Source organism: Athene cunicularia, assembly GCF_003259725.1.
Source record: "Athene cunicularia isolate RWA chromosome 3 unlocalized genomic scaffold, athCun1 chr3_part1, whole genome shotgun sequence".
Classification (NCBI taxonomy): domain Eukaryota; kingdom Metazoa; phylum Chordata; class Aves; order Strigiformes; family Strigidae; genus Athene; species Athene cunicularia.
In genome coordinates, this window is record NW_020799097.1 from 100,179,706 (window position 1) to 100,202,939 (window position 23,234).

General features: G+C 42.9%; 1 protein-coding gene across 1 annotated transcript; it reads right to left on the reverse strand.

Annotated features, from left to right (window-relative positions):
* Positions 1-14,361: 14,361 nt before the first annotated feature.
* On the reverse strand, positions 14,362-20,278 carry SLC30A1 (solute carrier family 30 member 1). Its single transcript, XM_026844627.1, has one exon. The coding sequence runs from the start codon at positions 20,276-20,278 to the stop codon at positions 19,337-19,339; it is 942 nt and encodes a 313-aa protein (XP_026700428.1). The 3' UTR covers positions 14,362-19,336.
* Between the last annotated feature and the right edge of the window lie 2,956 nt (positions 20,279-23,234).

The following is a 23,234-nucleotide window of genomic DNA, read 5'->3' on the forward strand; positions in this document are numbered from 1 at the left end:
TTTATAAATCCCTGTATTTTTGTTACACTGGGCCTGACAGGTCTTTCATTCTGTGGCTTGTCTCCGAAAGGACTCAGCAGTGGGTGATTGATGGAAAGAGGGTGAAAAACAAGGCATGCACTGCCCAGTCCCTCTCGATGTGTCCTCCTTTTCAGACTTCTCCTTTTTCCTACAAGATGTGCAAGGCTAGAGGCACGTTTATGCTCACAGATGGCTTATCTTCCCTGTTCATCCCCAGCCCCAAGGTCCCAAGCTGTATGCACTGCACGCTGACCAGCAGCAAACCCACAGGCTCCCTTGGGCAAAACCCAAGGGGAAGAAAAATGAGCATCAGACCTCAGGGCTACAGGGGGACCTCAGTCCAAAGGGCCTCCCAGCAGGCAGCCTGCCCCCTCCCCACCACTCCCCACTGCAAATACCCTCCACAGCAAATCCCTCTTTTCTTTAGCAGGGGTTGCCAGACACAGGAGCAGAGTTGGGCCAGAGAAGCAAGTGATGAAATTCCTGCTGATTTCTATGAGAAGCAGCAGGCCAATCCCCATTGCTCCAAAAATTCCCTTCAGACACCAATGCAGATTTTTTCAGAGCTGGTTCTTGTTGCAGTGGAAGACACGAAGCATTTATCTGGCCTCCTCTGGTATCCAGAGGTTTCTCCTTGGAGAGAAAGGATGAGTAAAGACTTTGGTAATTATCTGTGGAGCCTGGCCTTATGCTGTTCCCTCTTCTCACAAGGGATAACTCAACCGCAAACATGGTGGAGGCAGGCTAGGACAGAACCAAAGCCCTATGATGGGCCTGGCTCAGCAAATGCTGCCTAAGACTTACCACAGGCAAGGGCTCAGACTTCCTTGGTGCTTGCCCCTCTGCAGCATTAGCTCCTGTTTTGCTGACAGTTACAGCTGTGGAGAACCTTTTGCTGATACACAGGCTTTGCAGGGGTTATTATTAGCTTATTGAAATGAAATGGCTGTTGACATGAAAAGCTTTGGTTCAAAACTAGAACAGGGTGACCTGAAACTGGGAAGACTTTGTTTTCTTGATGACAAATATCAAGGCCCATCATGTGTTGCCGGTATGCACATACAAGCTAATGAGGATTCACACTCAGATAGTGCACTGTTGCCACTATTAAAACAGCAACACCCTCCCCCTGAAGAGGAAGGAGGAGGGAGAGAAGACCCTCCACAAGGATCCCCATCCTCCCACCCAGGAGGCCAGGACCTGGCGGTCACAGCTCTGGGGGATGAGCGAGTGGGGCTGCCGGTCACTGACATGAGGTGTCTGCCTGCTCTGGGCTGGCTGTGTTTTACTATGTGTTAGGTATAGGAAATTTGGTATCGAAAATTAGGTGTATGGGAAAATTGGGTGTCAGAAGCATGGGGAAGGCAAAAGAGCAAAACAGTGGGAGGTCTGCGAAGCATACATTTTCCTTGACACTGAGTGCCCAGAATAAACACAGCACCAGACGGTGGTCCAGTGATTTGTGTTTTGATGTGGCACCAAGGAAGAGTGCGAGGTGGGGTGCAGGCCGTGCGGTCCCATTCTTTCCCTTCAAGGACAGACTTACCTCCTGTTCTGCTTGATTCCCTTGAAATATGATTTTTTGTAGCAACCTGCCAACTCTGTGCCTCATCCTCCCTTCCTTCCTACACAATCCAGCTGCACCTATCATACCAAGTCGACCTTGCTTCCCATCCTGCCTCTTTTGTTTCCCCACAAAAAACAGCTGTGCCCCTTGGCACCATGAAACTAATTATGTATTAATGATAGAATAATGATTTGACTACAGTCCCACCCACTCACCATACCTACTACCATAAATAGTACCCCAAGTTTGTACCTAACTTGGAGGGACGATAATCCAACACCAAAATGGAGGGACAGATCGACGGGTTTGTGCTCTCACACAGCCCCCCCAGAAGGGACACCTTATGGTAAGACTCCCTCAGCTAGACCCAGGAACAATGTGTGCGTGATTACAATACTTTTTTTTTTTTCTTTTTTTTTTTTTTGTATAGTGGTATATAGCCAATCTGCAGTTTGTGCATTTATCGTAAGCAATCTTAAACAATCTGTAAGTGTTGCCTGAAAAATAAACCATACTATTCATGAATCTGATGGCTTCTCTTGAATGCAACCAGACCTACAGTATATGGGCTGTTTGGGCTGGGTCAGATTTATAGTCACGGTCTCAGTTGGCATACCTATTAAGAGATAAGTCCAGCCGCACCTAGCCCCTCTGGTCTCTGAGGACCAGCTAGAACGCAAGGGGATTTATCTCTTACTAAGTTTATCTCCTACTCTAAATGCAACACTATGAAATATCTGCTCCTGACAAAGATGTCCAGTGTCTTTGCCCTCCATCTTCTGCAGTTGTCTTAATACTGCAAAGCAACAGCTCTTGTTGTGGCAGAAGTTGGGAAATGGAGTCAAATATTTCCTAACTGTCCCATAAAATTTCTTGGCTGCAGGGTTCAAGCAGCAGTGACACCATGGGTGAAACACAACAACAGTTTCTACACAATCCCTCTACCACCTCAGCAAAACACCATAGGAAACCAAAGAGAATAATGTATCCTAGAACAATTTACTTGCACCAAATCATCCAACTCCACTTAAGAAGCAAATCAGATTGCTTCCCCAGTGCTTAATTAAGCCAATCTGCTCTGCCTTGGACACAAGGGGATGGGACCAGTTACTCTCACAGTCACAGCAGACTTTTCAGGGCTCCAGACAGGTTCCTACCCAGCTCCCTGGGATGGGTATCAAAGGGAAGGATTGCTTTTAGCAGCAGGTCCTCGGGGGATCCCTCCTGACCACCACTGCACAGGTCAAATCTGAAACCCCTGCGGATGTGGTACCCTGGGGGAGGGCAGGTGTTTGGGCTGGTGCCGCTCAGCCTGGGCTATGCTTGGCATGCCAGCCCGTTGAACTCATGTCCAGCTCTGCAGACTCCTGCCAAAGGAAACAAGGGCACTGTGGTGCTCCAGGCAGGCTGATGCTCAGCCGCGTGCATCTCCCCGATGGATTGAGCCTGTGGAGCTGCTCACACAGCGTGCCTGAATTTCAGCTCATTTCAATGAAAGAAGAAGCATCAGCGACAGAGTTGATGGCTGAAGCCAGACCTGATGGTTTTTGCCCCATTCAGATCTGCTGTCACTGAAGAGCCCGGTTCAGGAGTCTGTCTATGATTTTTCATTTAGACTCACAGAATTACTTTGAGTACAAGAGGGCAGTGATTGTGCACTTAATTTGTTTCACCCTGGTATACATCATTATTTAAAAGTCCAGAATATTTATTGGTGGCAAAGAGATATTGATTGCCTCGCCACAGGCAGAGTAAAAATCATTGAGGGGAAAAAAAACAAACAAGCAACGAAACGAACCAGAAAAATTGCTCCGGTGCCTCCTGCCACGCTGCCATGCAATGCACCGTTTCGGTCTTCTCTGCCTTCCAGCATCCCTCAGCTCTCGCAAGCTTCCATGGCACGAGAAATGGCCTTTCCCTTTGAATTTATTGGCAAAAGGTTTTCAGCAGCTCCCAGGCACTTTTATCACCTTCCTGCAGAGGAACATAAAACAGGGCCCTTGTCTCAGCCTGTGCAGTAGGAACAAATAAATAAGGGCAGCTCCCTGCAGCTCCACCACCGGCTCGTCCACGCGCGGGAGCCGACTGCATTGTACCAAGGAGCTCAAGCTGCGGAGTTCAGAACTAACTCTGCTCTGAACTCCCCACCGCCCCTGGATGTTTGGAGCCAGTTATTTCCTTCTTAAGGTTTGCCCAACAGGAAAGCTGTTTCCCACCCCTAAAACCTGGTTAAAAGCTAATGGCTCATTGTGGCTCTTGTAAAAAACGCATTTCCCTGCTAATGGCGGTTTCCTTGTGGTGGCAGCGATTCCAGCACAGCTTGGACGCTGCGGTCGGGTGCGTGCGGCCAGAGTGGTTTCGTTTTGGCAAACTGCAATTTATAGCATGAGGGCAATTGTTCACATCACTGGGGTTGTGCAGCAGCCCTGCGGCAAACCTCGTTGTCACCCCATTTGCCACAAACCCCCTTGTGCTGGTTTCCGCCGCAGGCTGCGCTCAGGAGGAGCGGCACCGGGGGGCTGGTGTGTGCTGGGGTGGTTGTGGGGCAGCTCTGGACAAGGACCCACCAGTGGGAGAAAGCGGGACTGATCCTGCAGGCGATGCCCGGGGTGGTCACTGGCACAGAGCAGGAGTCTGGGCTAAAACTTCCTGGGCGAGTGAGCAGTGGTGGAGGGCTCGGACAATTGCTGCTGTCCATGGAGGCCAGCAAGGTGTCACACCGCTGCTGGCCAGAGCCTGCTCAAGCCCGAGCGCAGCGGTCCCCAGGCTGCGCCCGGGAGAGGCAGGGTGGTGCCGGGCTGCTCTGCGAGATAAGCACGGGGCTGCCCTCAGCACCGGCGGCCGAGCCCCTGTAATCAATCCCCTTGCAGCCGCCCAGGGCCAGCCCAGCAGAGCCGCGCACGAGTATCTCAGCGGCACACGAGGACCGCGGCCGTGCAAGGTGATTGCAGGCACCCGCAAGGATTGTGGCCACGCGCGAGGACTGCGGCTGCGCGTGGCGATGGCAGCCCGGCGCGAGGACTGTGGCTGTGCCCAGAGACGGTGGCGGTGCGCGAGGCCTGCAGTGGTGCATGCTGACGGCAGCCGCGCACGAGGCCTGCAGCGGCCTCCCGCAAGCCCAGGCACGGCAGCAAGGCTGCGCTCACCCGTGTTGGCATCGAATGGAGAACAACGTCCCCGTGCAGCCGTGCTCACCACCACACAGCCAGCCTCTGATCTTCCCAGCACCCTCTTTGCTGGAGAGAGAAGGATGTAAATTAGCACCTCCGTAGGATTTTGCAGCCAGTCTCTGGAAATCTGGTAGGCGTTCTTCAAGGTTTTGCTTATTCTAATTTTTGCCTGGGTTTAAAGGGCAAAATGGCATAAGGTGCCACCCATATTTCAAAAAGAAGAAGCATGGCTTAACCTGGCAATTCAGTCACAGGGAACGATTTGTTGTGTTTTCAGTAAGCTGTACTTCTATTTGTATTTTGTAAAAGAAAAGCATTGCCAGCCTAGCCTTACTGATTATCTCTTCCCAGAAGCCTTAGATAATGATTTGGTTCAACATTTGTAATTTAAAGAGCAATTCATGTGCTAATATGCATAATCCAACAGCACAGTTTAATTGCAAGATCCTAGTGCTACCGTTGAACTGCCATTGTTGGGATTCATTTCTCTCATTCTTCGACGGGTTCTAATTAGCCCCGTGGAAATAACTGATTTTCTAGATGTTAGCAGCTCTGAAAGTCTTTAGCAAAAGCTACTGGGGTCCAAATGTTTTGTTCTACTCAAAGCAATGTGAGAATTTGAACTTATAATTTCACTTACAAAAGGGAAAAGCATTTCAAAATGAATCAGGTGGGGTTTTTTAACTATTTCAGGAAGTTAAAGCATTTTAAAAAAAAAGTCATCATCCCAAGTCTGTCACTGCAGTGAAACCACTACCAGCTACTGAAGTAGTTGTTCTGGTGTTTTCAAAATTTGGGGGGAGGATGTAGATTCCTGCTCTTACTTTAATGTCATTAAAAGCAATGGAAAGCACACAAAGTAGTCCAGTGGCTTATTAATGGCCTGAGCAAGGGCTTTGTGTGCTCCAGTGCCCCAGACCACATCTGTGCTTTCCAGTCATGCCACACAAGATAGCATCTCTTCTGTACATCTGGCTTTACTCCTTTGGAAGATTTTTTTTTCCCCCAAACAGAATAGTAGCATTTCCAAGACAATCTCAATCCTGTTTAAAGCAAACAAACATTCTTTAAGAGGCCTTAACATGCCAAACACACCTGAGGAGCCTAAATTCTATGAAAAATCACTTGGGATGCACACAGGGGCTTGGAATCACTTGGGAGTGCAAACTGATGCCTCTGGCTTTTCAGAAGCATCTAAGCAGCATGCGAACATGGTAGTTTGTCTTTGCATCCTATGAGAAATGTGGTCCACCAATACCTCTGTAGGCGGACACATCAGTCCTGGAGGCAGCTGTGAGCTTGATGTGGTGCTTCCTTGCCCTGAGGGAGGACAATGAAGGAGGACAAGGGAGTGCTCTGGGACAAGATAGCTATAGGTTCCTTCTAAAACTACAGCACTTGCTTGCACCCGATGTACTACGGACTTCTCCTGAGCACCAAGGCAATCTCTTTCTCTCACCCCTCTGCTCCTCCCTGCGTAAGAAGCCATGTACTGGTGGGAGATGTTTGATGTATCTTGCAGCACTGGCTGCATACTCTTCATGGAGGGCTCTCATTTCACCACCTGACACATAAAAGCAAAAAATAAAGAAGTCAGAAACATTATCACCATGGAACTGTTTTGGATGATCTTCATCCAAGATTAAAACCAAACCAGAAGCATTTTCAGCATGGCAGGCATTTTTCTTAGCTTCCAGAAAAGAAAAATATGAGTCAACAGTCTAAAGAAATCTCAGAAACAGGTGGCAAGAGACGATGTATGGAGTTCAGTATTTGTACAGTTGTTCTGATCCTTACATAGACCTATTTTAAATGAACCAAAATACCACTCTATTTGTGGTTCATATACATTTACTGCCTTAAAAGCAATGGACATCTATCATAGTTTTGCTCCATTGGTGCTTATTCTTTTAGAAAGACAGCCTCTTAATAAATCTCCTCTCTACAGCCTTCAAGAGAACCAAAGTATGGCCAAATCAATTTTTTTTTTAAAAAAACCAAAGCCATACAAACAAAAACCCAAACAAACTACACCCCCCAAAACCCAACCCACATTTGGTTGGTTTGGTTTGTTTTTTTTCCTGGCTCTTCTGGACATCAAAGAGAGCAAAATGAGAAAAATCCTTGAACCTAACTGCTTCTGTATCCCTCCTAATTGACCTGCACAGGAGTCTGTCTCAATATCACTTGCATGCTGCTTTAGCTACATAGCTTCAGGATACAAGAGGTTAAAGCATCCTGCTGTGCAGAAAGCTTTTACTTGAAAGGTCTAACAGCCTTTTCCTTAATCTTCAGTGTGGAGCTGTGATCATACAACAGCTAAAGTCATGAGCTTGTTAATGCTAAAATGACAGATGTTATAACAACAGGATATTTATTAAGTTTCCCATTACCCTGCTGTGTTCTCAGACCTCAATTTCGTTCCAGGACTGCTCTTTGGATTTTAATAACCAAAAGTTAACAGAAGTATGTTTCCAGCCTTCTAACAAGAAGTCATGCAAAGTGGAAAAGGAAAAAACCTAAAAAGAAAATGTTTATAAACTCTCCTTCTTCATCTCAGCTTGACTCTTATTAAAGAAGGAAGCAGTGCTAATTCTGTCTGATTTTCTGCCCTCATGTTACCATATAGGTTTATTTTAGAGTAAGTATAGTTTTAACCTTTTACCTAAACACTATATAACGTTGCTCGAAGTCAGAGTCCATGTGATTCCAAAGTCCTGGAGACTTTGTATCTATTACTCATTTAGTGAAGCACTACAAACTCTCTCATGGTGGGTGTTTTTCCCCAGTACCAGATTCGGAATCATCCAGCAACCCTGCCTGGAGGATACGTACCCATGTGCTCAGTGCTATGCTGCGAGGGGACAACCCCTGCCCAAACAGTGCCTAGAAGTCATTGTGGAAAAAGCAGACAACCTAGAAAAGCCACATGCATCAGGAAAGAAGAAGTAACAGGTTTAAGTAGTCATTTATGTATAAATTGAGTTTCGAGACTCCTTTACCAGATCTAAACCCAGTTGCGGTGTTAATCCCAGGAACAATTGGACTGGTAGCCCAGTATCAGAGTTGCTACCTCACCAGCAGTACTATTTCCACCAGCCCATTGCTCCCTTTACATCTGTTCTATACATAGACTTGATTTGGAGGCCTTTCCTGTATGGTGAGTGAGAGTTTTAAACCTTGAGGGACAGCACTGTATGTGCAATTTTCATTAGATGGGTGTTTTGTGACAGGAGTTGCTCAGAGTGCAGGTTAGCTGGCCTGCATGTGTCCCAGCTGAGGGTAGAGATGCCCTGATGCCCTCGCTTCTCCTCTGTGCTATGGCCACAAAACCGTTGCAGTGCAGCAAGGATTAACCAGTGGCAGTCTGGGCTTCTCCCTGGAGTGCTGCTGGGTTTCCATCCCTCAGGCTGGGTCTGCTTGGGGTACAGTTGAAGGGAGGATGGCTTCTTTCCCTACCATGGCTGTAGTCCTGCTGGATGACCATGAGATCTCTACAAGCTGCCTCCCATCCCTATTTCTGAGGTCAGCCTTCAACTGAAATTTTAGCTATTTGGGGGAAACTGAAATCCATATGGAGACTGTTCAGAGAACCACAGTTACTACAAAGTAAGCGATCGTGTTTTCTAGTCTCAGAGAGTGCTTCATATTTCTTTAAACACTGTCTAGCAACACTGGAAAAGCATGACAGAGGTCAGAGCCCCATGTGCGCTATGAACAGGGAGTGCTTTTCACCCTCTGTCAGAGCTCCCAAAACTGCACCAGGGCAGGCTCTTATATTTCTAATCTACTTATCACAGATGCTGAAGATGGAAAATGTGCTCTAAGGAGTTCTGCAACAACAATTACCACCCTACCCAATTTACTTAATAAACAGCTTAGACTTGCCAAAAAGTGCCTTGATGAAATGTCACTGAATCTTAAGCTTTTCTTCCTCTAAATATGAGCAGTTCTGTTTGGAATTAATAACATTTATGGAAAAAAAAAAAAAAAAAAGCCAAACAAACCCTTTCTTAGCAGAGGCTAAAGGGGTTGAGAATTAATTTAGCCTCATCTTCACCCTCTTCTTCCACATTTTCAGGTCTTTAATACACTTCATCCGGTACATGACTTGGTTCAGAGTCTTTCATTTTTAGTGAGCAGAGAAAAATACACTGTAACTGGCTCAGCCAGACAGCACCTGGTACCTGAAGGCATTGTCATGGCAAGGTGCTCTGAAGGCAGTTTGGTTATGACATTCTCCAAAAAGAACCCACCGGAACAAAACTGTTCAAAACTCAGGATGATCAGATTTGGGTAAAACGCCAAACACACTTTCACATTATTTAAAAGAAGGAATGCATGTACTCCAAGGAGTTGCTGAATGCCATACTGGACCAGAAATGCATCTATCATCCTCTTTCCTCTTCCCTACCATAATTCCACTACCTGGATAAACCATTGCATAGGATAGAACCGAACTTGGTATTTCTGGAATAAAGTCGTCATCACATAACCAGTATCTTGAAGGGTTAGCTTTCCAGGACACTATGTATAATACAAGTAAAAATGCAACTTAGGAACGGATACCTTTTTTTACATATCACTGAAGTAGTCTCTTCTTTGTGAAGCTCATGCAAAGATTTTTCTACCCTGTTTTATTGCTCTGGTCCCTGTTCTCACAGCCCCTCAGATCTCTGCACAGTGCTAAAGTACTTGTTAGTGGTGAGTGACCTGCTATAAAGATTGTGTAGTTAGCTCTAATTTTATGACTGAAACCTCTTTTCTTTCTAGCTGATATTTTAAAAATACTGTACCCACAAAAATTGGATAGGTTTTGAAAATGAAGTTTATATTTTGTGAACTACTTGGCTTAGAAACAAGGATACAGAACTAGTAAATCTTTATTGTTGATTATGAAATGCTTTATCAGGAGAAATCACTATTTAATTTGAAAACATTCTTAGTATTATTTAAAAATACCTGCATTTGAACTTTAAAAGCAGAGAAATATTTCTATTACCCAGAGAAACTTTCAAACCTTCATCATAATTGAAATAACATCTATTAAAATGTGGCTAGTTTCAGTAGTTGGAGATGTACTGCACTGCATTCACCTCAGATTTGTAATTTAAGGTTAAGGTTTAAAGATAAAGGGGAAGGGAGAGATGGCACCAGTCCACCCTTGTTTATCTTGTTTAAGCAATTTTTGTCCTAGCCCAGACCAATGACTTTTTCTCTCCAAACCACTGTTTCGAAAGAGGAACTCCATATTGCATAAGGACTCTCTACATTTGACTTTACCTTAAGTCATCTGGAGAAATGCCGCTTTATCAGAATTTTAACCCTTGCCAATGACAAAGCCTCCGTGCAAAGACATTACTTTTGCCAAACTGCAGTCTCTTAATCTAGGCTACTTCTCATATGCTCAGGTGCAAAGCAAAACTACTGTTACCTGACTTTCTACACCATTTTTATAGTAGTGTACTAAGCTTGGTACTTTGCACTATCCTTTCCTGATTGTAACAGCTGAGGTTGTGCTGGCTACCTTCTCAGTCTCGGAAAGATTAAGGTTTCTGTTTCAGCTGTGATCTGTTTAAACATTTTTTTTCCATGTCTTTCACTAACTTTGGTTTCCACAGACACCACGTGTAGGTCTCACAGTAATAAGCTATTAAGCACTGCAGAACTATAGAGAAAGACCGAAGAACATCATTACCAAAACAGCTTCAAGGGGAAAAGAATTATAACCAGTCCAAAAGCAAGATCCGTATACAGTCTGTTGCTCATCTTTCTCCATTGATGCCATAATTTAATTTGCTCTCTGCTAACCACAGTGACCACCAGGGGAGTAGTGATCTGCCTTCTTAATACTACCAGAGTTGAAAGAAGTTTTGGCAGTGTCCTGGTTTCAGGAGGGATAGAATTAATCTTTCTTCTTAGTAGCTAGATTAATGCTGTGTTTTGGATTCAATATGGGATTTGGTACGAGAAGAATGCTGCTAATACACTGATGTTTTCAGTTGTTGCTAAGAGATCAAGGATTCTCTAACTACCCATGTCCTGCCTGTGCGCAGGTACGCAAGAAGCTGAGAGGGAGCAGAGCCAGAGCAATGGATCCAAACTGGCCAATGAAATATTCCATATCATGTCATGTCATGCTCGGTATATAAAGGAGGGGTGGCCAGGAAGGAGGGGGTTCTCTCTTGCTTCCAGGATTATGGTTTCAGGATATTGGTTTTTGGGATTGCTAGCCAGGAATGGGCTGGGTATCAGCGGGTGGTGAGTAATCCCATTGTGCATTACCCATTTGTACTTTCTCTTATTGTTTTTGTTTTACTTTTTTTTTTTCAATTATTTAACTGGTTTTATCTCAACCTTTAAGTTTCTCTTTACCACTACATCCTCAATCCCCTGGGTGGGGGAGAGTGAGCAAGCAGCTGCCTGGTGTTTAGGTGCTGGCTGGATTTAAACCATGACAGGCAAAAATCCCCCAGATCTAGATTTCTATTCTTAAAAAATTCAAAGAACCCCAGTGCCTGTCCCCTTCTTTTTCCATGTCACATTAATTTTTGTGAAATTCCCAACCATGCAGTAATAGCCAAGATAACTGTCTGGGCAGAAGCCAGCAATTAAGAGCACTGCAGACGTTGGCCTTGCAGTGCATCTGTGATCAGGAGACCTGCAAGTGAGACAGCCAACCTCTTGTTGACAGAAGGCTACTGCAGAAGCTTCAGACTTTAGTATCCAAACAGCTCTCAGTAGAGAAACATTTTGACATTACCTCATTTTCTAGATACTTTCAGAAAGGGCACACAGGGACAATGGCATTCAAACGCTGGGTTCAATGACACTTTTTTTTTTCCAGAGCAGCACGCACTGTTGCAACACTGGTGAATTACACACCATGGTCTAAAGCCTTCCAGCTCCTCTACAAAATTGATAGCGAGATGTTTAAGCTGCATGGCTAAACTTCTCTGGAAATGTTAAGGAAAAAATCCCATGCAAGTTTTCAGCAAATGTTACTGAGCTTTTGAAAAACATCGATGGCTTGGGTGATGCTCTGAGCTTTTCACATACGGCTAGGATGTCACGCTGCGACCGTGACGTCAGCACAGTCCTGACATGGGAGCTCTTGCCCACGCAGCCTGACTCAGTATTTAGTTCTGTAGTTTTCCTACTCCTTCAAAAAAAGATATCTGGGACATCATGGTGCCAAGTGTCATTCTGCTTCCAAGCTGAAGCATATGTACCAAACACTTCCTTTTTAGTGATAGCTTGCCGACTAACTCATCAGTGTCTCTACTGTGCATCTACTATATGCAGGGAGATTTTCAGACAAAGTGGAAACATAGCTACCAAGGCTGGCTAATAATTCTTGTGATAAATCTCTTCAGAACATCATGACATAAAAGTCTAAGGCCTCTGTCACTATGGATATTTAGAAGGTGAAGTGCTTGAGCCTAGACTTTACCTGGTATTTTAAGCAAACCCCTCCTTAAACTCAAATGGAAGTATGCAGAATCAACCCTACACATTTGGATCAGAACCTGCCCACCTGGCCACAGAAATACAAGTGAAAATTATCACCCAAATATTGTTAATTCACATTAATCCCCTTCTCAAGGGAAAATAAGCTTCTCTGCAGCTGATGGAGTCTCCTAGAGCACCCCAGGACAAGAATGATGGGCTGCATCTCCAGCCAATGCTGCCTAATGAAAAAATCTCGGGGGTATAGCAATATGTGCAGCATCTATCTGTGACAGTGTTGTTCACTCCTAAGCTAAGGTATGAGCACCAAGATCAGGTAAGCAGCAGTGACCTAGTTACCTGCTGAGACTCACCACGCTGTGCTCACTGCATGCATCTGCTGAGCTGTACCCTCAGCTAGAAGGATGATGACACAGTAACATCAAACCAGGCAGCAAAGCTGAAACTAGGTCCACAGCCCTCATCTGCCACTGTCTGCAGTGGGCCAGCAGTGACCACTTACACTCGGCAGCTGTACTTTGCAGCAAGAAAGACTGGCAGCAAGTAAGCACCTCACTCAGCTGAGGTTTTGCCTATACTGCAGAATGCAACTGAAACAAGTGTAGGCTAACCTACAGCAAACCTAATCTAACAAGTTTATCTCGCAAGTCCAGCAGCGCTAGCAGGGAAGATGGAGGAGGACAGACTTTGGCCCAGGCCAGCGACATGAGCACAAATGCAGGAAACCCAGCAGGTTGTACATCCTGTTACACAGCATCACCATGGCTATTCTTAGCTGCACTAGCCGGTGTGAGGGAAACATTGGGATGCCGACCAACACTGCGACTAGAAACAGAGCTTGGGTGACAGGAGGGGGGATTACAAAAAAAAAAAAAAAAAAAAAAGAAGATAACATGAAATACGTGTATATATAAACACCAACCAAAGTTTTGCTGGCAAGGATTTCATGCCAGGTTTGGGATGCTAGCACGGATCAGACTGAGAAGAAGGGTCCTGCTGAAAGCGTTCGCTTGCCTGGAGTCAGACACAGCTCCACTCCCAACCTGCCCTTCCCCTGTGACACTCAGCTCCTCTGATAGAAAAGCAGCAAAAAGTTGTTCTGGGAGCTGGATCCAGTCCTTGAGGTGGCCAGGCAACCATCCAGGGTAGGAGGTCTAGGGATGGTATGGGTAAAGGTACGTGTAAAAGGAAAAGTAAGCGATGGACCTGAAGCTTCCCTTCCCATCCTGTTAATTAAAAACTCCCACACTAGTATGTCTTACAAAGGTTGTTCATATTAAGTTTAAATCACATCTTTTCATGATGAGGTAGAAGTAGCTTTGGAAAATGGCAAAACTCAAGCTCACGTGCAATGCTTACAGTACAACCAAACATACCCTCCTGCATATATAACTAATAATATAGAATCATTTTTCTCTCTTGAAGCAGAGAAAAGCAACTGCTGAAGCTGCAACAGTAAAGGGTTCCAAAATGAACTCATCATTACAAGCTCAGGAACAGCTCAAGGCAGGTATTAGTAATGATCCTGCCCTCCTCAGTATTATTGCTGGCAGCTGTATCTTTTTCTGCAGTCAGTACTTTTCTCCCAACAAACTTCAGAAACTGCAGTGTTTCTGAATTGGAACAAATGAAGCTGAAAACCACCACAGCATCTTCTGCTCTGAAGTAGCTATCTTGCAAAGACATTGAATAGAACAGTACAAACTTCTATTAGGAAGCTTACCTCATTGACCTGTGTGTTAAGAGATTCAACCGCAGCCAATTAACAGGACAGGAAGAATTTTTTATTCTTTTCAAAGGCTGTTTTTCTTAGGAAAAAACATGCAGTAAAAAAAATGCATTTTGCATAATTAACTATTCACGATACTAGAACTGAGCAATTATTCTGTTAATTGCACCTGGAATCCAGACAGTTGGAGGCCAACATTTTACAACCCATTTATTAACCTCCTCTTCTACTTGTGCTCTTTGTACTTGTTTCTGAGGTTCTGGGAGATGATGAAAGTGCATTTCTACTAGTCAAATTTCTTCCTAGGAAGTGACATGAGAAAGAAATCCCAACTAAAAGTATTTGACATTCAAGACCTCCATTTTAATATTTAATACAACACCCACCCCACCCCCCGTATTTATTTTAAAAGAAGGCAAAAAGAAGTATCAATGAACACTAGCTATGCTGATTGTATTTTAACATTGCTCAGAAACAGGATCCAGGACGTGAAAGAAAAGAAGCCAAATTAATGCCATGTGCTTTTTGGAGACATGGATGAAAGATATTTTTCAGTATTGTGGTTTTACTCTTCAACTACTTAGATAACACCATGAATGCAAAAAAATATAAACATGAGCCTACTAAAACATGGTACTGTATCTCACAGGCAGCTAACCACACAAAGCAAAGGTCATAAGGAATAATTGGACCTCCTGTTATCAGCAAAGCCACGTTTGATTTGGAAAATTGTCAAGACTGGCTTTAGCTCAGGCAAATGGAGCATCTACTTCTTTCGGTCCAGCAGAGAAAGAAAAAAACTAAGTTACTACAGAGCTGAACAACTTAAATGCATACCTAAAAAGGGCGTAACTGATGCTATGCTATGAAACTAAAATAGTCAGAGCACATTTATATGCTTTTAAATATAGTTAGCAGTATTTCCCATTGCCCTCCACATGTAACTCAGAACATCTAGCTACAAAATTCACCCCCTCTGTCCCCCCGGTCTCTCCATAGCTGAAGAGATTAGAAAGCCCAGTCAAAGCAGGGGGCAGGGGAAGGAGAATGGCAAGAATCTTTATCCCTCCTCCCCAGACTCCACTAGGCAGTGTTTAATAAATTCAGATGGCCCCATTTCTGAAGCAAACAGCAATATCAGTTTAGCTAAACTTGTTAATAAGTCTTAGGACACTTAGTGGGCTTTTTTCTTTCTTTTTGGAGAATGGGAAAAAGGAACAAATCCTGAAATTGTAACAAACTGAGAGTATTTCTGCAGCAAATTTAGAAACACCACAGTACTCCTGATTTTAATATATCCATAAAATCCAGGTACTTTCATTCTTTCTTCAAAAGCCAGGCTGTACTGGCAGAAGCTCTGGACTCACTCCTGCAATAATTCCTTGCATGCAAGTAACTACTCGTCAGCCCGATGAAACTATTCATGAATACAGAAATTTACAGGACTGAGGCCTTGCCATGACTTTTTAGGAGTCACAAGCCGGGGCTAGTTTTGTCTTTTACATAACTATGTGTATATCCGTACCAAATACCATGATGCAGCAATAACAGATATTACTGAAAGTCTAGAGTGGATTTTGAAAGCAATCGAGCTAAAATTATAAGGGCTTCCACAGAAGCAATTTACTCTGCTAACAAATAAAGCCTCACGGTACTGTGGCTAGCCCACTGAGTGTCTGAATTAGTTCTGCACTGCACCTTGGGTGCAGATATAATCTAAGAAGTGATCCAATATATTATGTTTCAGGATGAGACATGTACTAAGTGTAAAATATTTCACCCAATGATGTTTGGTACACATTTAATCAGAAGCAAAAACAATCCAGACACTGAAATACAAACTTAGTTTTCCTTAAAATCGGTGTTCCATATTTTTTTATTTTAAAAATTCAGGAATGTGATACACAATACAATTAGCTCCCCACCACTGCAGTGTTCACTTACATGAGATTCACTAGTTTCATGCTTTGTGGAAAAAAAAAAAACAACAAAAAAAACCCAACAGACTGCGCAGTGTTTTTGAATGCTCCCAGTATTCTGGAACTGTGATCTTCAGAACAAACCAAGTCTGTGTAACCACAGAGAGGTTAAAAAAACTGAAGCTATATTGCAAGCTAGCAGGCTACAGTTGGGTCTCATACAGCCAGAACAAACACGAAAATTGATTTCCTGCTGCTGTACAGCCACCACCTTGACCTGACTATACGCTTCCAGGGGATTTACCATCCAGGGCTAAAGTGACTAAAGGGCCCTGTTAACACCAGCTGGTGCTGCACATGAAACACAACACATGACAGAGAGGCCATGCAACTCCCCCTTTGGCCCCCATCATCATCATCGTCGTTACATCTGCATCCTGTCCTGATAATAAAAATAATGTGTGGGAGAGATTTTTGTTCTTTAAGCTAGCCATTGCCTGCAATGGACACAGAAATAGAAAAATATGACTTCTGGCACACACACAGAAAGATTAAATAGTTACAATGGAATTAGTGACTACAACTCCATCTATTCAGATGCATTTACTGAGACTCTTAACCAATGGTGGCAACTGTCAAGACTTAATAGTTGCTCTGTTTTTGTAAGAGCAACAGGAGAGAAGGAAGTCAGGCTTCTCAGTGCTACTATGGTTTGTCTTGGTGCTTTTTGTTTGTTTTTTTTAAACTAAAGAGCAGCAGTCCTATGGTGCATTAGTGATGTACAGCAGGACCTCAACAATTCATACTAATGACTGAGACCAATTTTAAACTAGTAAGCAAAATAATTAGTGAAAGTTTACCATAATAAGCAAGGATACACATTTCAAAAGAAAAAAAAAGTACTTTGTTCATTTCAAAATTTACTTGGTTAATACTTTGTAGTATACTAGCAGTGGTAGCATATTCTGCAAATGTAGTCTCATACAAGATCTCATTTAACAGTCAACTCTAGATCATATACAGGTAACAGAAGAAACAGTTAAGGTAATTCAGACAAAACAAAAACATACATAAATACTATATTAACATATTTAAGTTAGTTTATGAGACTATACAACAAGCATAAACACAGAAAAAAGGTGAGCGATGCTGATGGCTGCGAAGCACCAACATCCCCAAGCTAGCGCAAAGCTGAACCGACCCATCCACACCCCGCAGCTTCCTGAGGATGCATCTGAGCAGCCACGAGGCAAAACAACTGCACGGCACTGCGCTGCACCCAGGCTAACAAACCCTGTGAGAGGGGGCTCACATGAAACTGGACTGAGCTCCTCTACTTTTCCAATGCTTTGGCACGCAGCATTTGGCCAGCGCGCTGGCACACGATACAGAGCTCGTCTGGCCCTGTGGACGGCACAGTTAATACACAACACTGGTAATCCACCCATGGACGATCGAGAGTTGACTGCAATGCTCTGCTGAGAAGTTGAGCAAGACCACTGACAGGACCTGGGCCAACCCAGGTCCACCAAGCAGCAGACTATTTTGAACTACTTAGGAGCAATTATCATACGAGACACATTAGAAATGCAAACTAGCGAGGTGTTCTGCATCCTGAGGCACAGCTACATTCCCTTCACTAACAAAACATTCTTTTTTTAAAAAAATCTACATTTAAATACTGTTAAATACCTGAAAACCACAGCATTGAAGCATTTCATAAGGCCAAATCTATCCTCAGTTCCCTCTGTTGTGCCTAGGTATTGCAATACATTTGTAGAAGTAGCAAATACCATGTCATTTAGTATCTTATACTCCTCCCAGTGCCTCCCAGTAACAGATCTCAGGGCTCTTTGCACAAGAGTTAAGCCTCACAACACCCCTGTGAGGTAGGTATTATCCCCATTGTAAGACAGGGAAACTGAGGCAGAGTGTTTATCATGTCCAGAGTCATGGATCAAACAATGGACGATCTCAGCTGTTTTCCAGTTTTAAGCATAGGAGTAGTCAATTAAATCACAAAACATTACTTCCTATCCATAACTTTGCAGGTGGATCGAAAGAGTCAGGGGTTTTAGATTAGATTTCTTTTGTGTTTTATCTTCACCTCTCACCTAGTCTCTGCCAAATTCACAGTTCATAGACCAGTTTCTCCTTTACTAAGGTGTAAGTTGGCAGCATACTGTAACAGCTTCTTTAGAGCCAGTAGTCAATTAACTGAGGGACACTTTACACCACAGATTTGGATGCTTAATAAGTGAAATTGTGTGATACATAAACATCTCAAAGTGTGAAATACAGTGAATGAAATCCTACTCCCTGCCCCGCTTCCTGCAAAGTCAGCAGAAGACTCCTGAGGACATGGCAGGGACCAGGACTGCAGTCACTGCAAGTGCGTACAGACACACTCAACTACAAACAAAATGCACCACTGGATTACTTGCTACGGAGGCTACTACCTATGCTTAAAAGCATGACTTATACAGTTGGTGCCTGGCACACTGTCCCCTCCAGAGCACTTATTGACATAACTAATTCTTTTATCTTAGTAAACTGAGAATTAGTTAAAAATGAAGCTCCAGCTCTTCATTCACAGCACTGTGAGTCAAGGATTCTTTAAACTTCCAAGACTTTTATGACCAGACACAACTTGGAAACGAGGAAAAACACCAGAAAATTCATAAAATATGAAAGTATGCATTACTTTATCACTCAGTCTCATGTCTTGATCACAGAGCAGCATACAGTAGCTTGAACTTCCATTCTGATAGAAAAAAAAACCCTTTCACATCTGATATTTTCACAAGCAGTTGATTCTAATTACCTCGCTACCTTACCAGAAAAAGTGAGGATGGTTTCTAACAATCACAAGATGTTCTCTTTAAAATATGCTATATGATAAATTCATTAGAAAAGCCTTCACATTTATTATTATATAAGTTTTAAGAAAAATATGTGAAACTGCAAAGTGGTTTCCAGTTTTAAGTAGTTATATCTTTAAAAATGTCCTACGAGCTTTGGTTTCCTTAGGGCTTCTAAATAAACAATATATTAAAATATCTACAAATCAAATATTAAAGGAAAGAGTAGGTCCAAGAAATCTGTAACACAAATTGAGTTCCTACATGCTTATCCCTCAAATACCTTTTCACTGGAAAAAATATTTTAATTTGAAGCACAGCAAAAAGTGTCTCTGCTGAAATGCTGAAACTGGTTTTCTGAAGTTGTTACAGCATTGGTGCACTTTCTGTCTGTCTCGGTAAAAGTCAACACAAACACATTGTATCATGACAGTGACATTATGTTCTTTAAAACAAGCATCCTAGATTTAGCAATATGACAAGAACAAGGACTTCAGCAATTACACTACTTGGCAAAATTGCATCTCAAACGTCTGTCTCTTCCTCTTGCAATACAGCTGTTGTCAGTCACCAAAACTCAGGTAGCACCATTCAGGGAGTTACAAAGATGATTCAAACTGCTCATTTTGATCAGCGTTTGCCTCTAGCTTAACTGAAGGGATGCTCTCCGACTTAGTCCTCCTAGTTTTTGGAAATTCAATGACAACTTCTGAACAAGAGATACTAAGCGACGAAGATTTTTCTGTCTTCTTTGCAGTACTATCTTCTCCTGTTCCGCAACACTGCTTCAAAGCACACTGAGTCCTGCACGGAAACTCACATTTTCCTCTCCCTGATTCAGAGCCAACGCTGGCAAACTCAGGCTGAATGGTAGTTGCATGAATCCCTTCGTCATGAAAGATCTCTTTTATGCGCTTTGCCACCATCATGTACGTGGAAGGATCAGGACACTTTATGTGAGCAGTACCAATGATCCTACTGCCTGCTAGCTGCCAAATGTGTAACTCATGGACTGCTTCAACTCCTTCAAGGGTACGTAATTTTGAGTTCAAAGAATGAACATCTATTTGTTTGGGAACAGTCTGCAGAAGTATAAGCGCTGACTCCCTAAGTAATGGGTAAGTTGTGTAAAGGAGTATACAAACCATGATCAAACAAAGGATGGGATCTAAATATAGCAACCAGCATGGACCAGCCACTGTAATGCTCTCTTGCTCGGACTTGTTTGCTCCGCCAAGCGTTTGGGATAAAGTAGCATTTTCCATGCAATGATTATTGACGCATGGATTAAAGCAGGGCCCATCTTTGGGGCACGGATTCCACAACCCATAAAAAAGCAAGGCATTCAATACCACAATTACGGAACCTAAGGCATCTCCAAAAACATGCAGAAAAACTCCACGCATGTTAAGCTGCGCACTAGAGTCTTCTTCAACCTCCTCTACATCCAGAGGATAATGACCAGCGTTCCCATTCACTTGTAGGTCAGCCATGTCATCTTTCATATCACCTGACAAGAAAACAGCAAAAAGATTAGGCATAGCAATACTACATATTACTCTAATTCCATACAAAATAATAACCAACATTAAGCTTGCCACATTGAGCACAAAACTGAAAAGCAAGCAACTCTACCCATAACACTCAAACATTTTCTCTGGTTAAGAAATATCCAGCTGTCCCAATAAGTGATCTAAATAGTCTAGGTGGCAATTACTTCTACATGGAGCTTAAAGTTGTAGAGCAGCAAAGACTGAAGATGACCACACTTTCATTTTTCTACTGAAAAACTGTTTTCATGTCTTCCAGCTGTTTAACCATGTGACTACTCACTGTTCACTTCTTAAGACGAAATGCAGAATTACAGAGAATATATAAAAAAGCTGGTTAAGTATCTAATTAACCTACATTTGTTCCCTCTTTTGTAAAGCCAGAAGGCTAATCACATTCCTAAAATCTCTCTTAAACCATAGGACTGCATTGCTGCTATTTTATATTAAAATTTATGAAGCCAGAAGCTCAAAAGCTGTATGGATACTGCTTTATAGTAACTTCTTCTCAGGTTTAGTAGTTTGTTTCCAAAAGACTTCTGAATTCAAGGAAAAGGAAGTTTTTTCTGAGCTGGCGCACAGAGCCAGCAGATACAATGGAGCTGAACTTTTAGGTCTAAAATGCAGAATTTATCAGTGGTATTGAATACAGGACAGTCTAAGGTATCACTGAAACTCTCAGAGGCTATGAACTAGCGTTACTTATATTTCAGAATACATAAATCCCTTATCTTTAGTACTTTTTTTTAAGTGACATATAGCTGTTGATGCCCAAAGCCTTATGTCATGGACTGTGCAATGCATAAATGAACATTTTAGTGCCCTCTGCCAAAATTGTCTGCAACAGTACCACTCAGCTATACCTAACCAGCTATACAGGAATAAATCCACACATCATTACAAAGAATGCTTTTTGAAAGAAAAACATCTTCCAGTGTTCAAAATTGAAAGTATTTTACGTGATTAACCTCCCACTTTTCTTCAAAAGTTCTTCTTTGGACAGAAAATTTGCAGTGTTGGAGAAATGTAACAGGCACCGGCCACTGACCCAAGAAACTTAAACAAGGAGCTCATACTGCTTCTGTGGTTATTCAGTTCAGAGCTTTGTAAATATTAACATGTTAACATGACCTGCAGCTTCTGCCACTCTGCTCTCATGACTACAATTCTGTAATCATGCAGTGCCTACAAGTTCTTTTCCTTCTGAAGAAGGGGTGGGCTCCTATAAAGGCGGCTGAGCAAGTCAGTTCCATGCCCCAGGCTCAGCCTCATGCATCACACTTCTGCCCTAAAGCTCCAGCTACATTTTCCACACAATTTCTAGGAGTTATGAAATACAGGACCTGTAACTTTCCACAGAAATCAATAAATTGGAAGGAAATATCTCAGTTTACAGAGTTCAGACCCCATGGTCCACGATGAGAGCAAGGAAAGAGGAACTTTTCTGACACTCTGTTGTGTACCAAGTACTCAGAGAAGAGAGATTTGAGAAGTCAGTAGGCATATCTAGAAGAGCGGGTAACAGGAAACACGGTTCCAGAAAACTCTTGATATTTTTTTTAATGGCAAAAGGTTAAAATGTGTCCATTTGAAATATGCTCATTTAAATCTAACTATAAACCGATTACTTCACAAAAAGTATACACGCACAACGATACCTGTGCAGGACCAGCCCCTAGGGCTATCACTAGCTTGCCACTTCCACCTTAGGAAATCAACATCTACCCCTCTGGAATTTCCAGTGAAGGCATACTACCACTCTCAGTCATTGCCCTGGTCTTCACTTACACACCTTAGAGCTTCTCACAAGTCTCCAAGCACCTTCACCTGTAACAGTTCCATGGGTAAACTATTAATAACTCCATCCATTACATAATCTTGACAGGGCATAGAAGGAAATACAAACTTATTTCAAAGTTCCACTGTGACCAAAATTATGCCCTATTACCACTGAAATTCCCACAACAAATTATGTTATATGAGAAATTCCAGGAAAGTCAGAACAGTATACCTTTTAACCCATGTTATGAGTTAATCTTTTAGTCTAGAACTAGTCCAAAACCTGGCTAAAAGCACAACTTCTCACCATGTTTCACCATGCAAGAACAATTCACAAGCCAAGGTATCTATCAGATCAAGGATTAAGGGAATTTTACATTGTTTGAAACTAATTATTAGGATACCTTTGCTGAACTAAACCAACATTAAGAGCTTATTATGTGGTCAAGAAAATATTCAGAGGAGCTTTCCCATCCTCTTGCAAAACCTGTCTTTTCAAAACCAACATGGAGTCAAAATGCTGAAGAGAGAGAAAGAGAAACTGCTAAGTTTCTCACATGTGTACTGGAATCTCTGACCACAAAAAAACCCAAAACTGTAGCAAAGTTCACTCTGCTCAATTAAAGCTCAGTTTAAGCTAAAACAGCGGTCTCCTGATGTCGCCCAGAAAATAATGGACAGACATGGGTTCTGAAGACTGAAACCCCTTCCTCCTGGTAACAGGGATGCCATATGATTAAGGTAGAGAAACAGCAGTTACGCGCCTTTCACTCTGCTAGCACGCAGTAGTTGGCTTCGACCAAGTGACTTCAAAATACGCTATCCAAGCTTCTGCATCCATTAAAAAAAATAACCCAAGAAATTCCCTCCCACGATATAGGACAGTTTGATCACAATTGGGAAGGGAAGAGTTTAAATTTATCTCTTATGTGCAAGCGAGTGGGAAGGTGCACGCTTTAGAAAGCTAAAGAAAACTAATCCAAAGAAACCACGCATGTACCCTGACACCAGTGAGCTCCACATTCAGTGCCTACTGCATGACTTCCACAGTTCTGATTGGTAATTTCCAAGACTTCTTCCTATTAATATGGATGTCACGAAGAAGTACAACATTACTGCAGTGGAATATACCTCGGTATGTCATACTTAGGTTGAGGTTAGCTTCTCA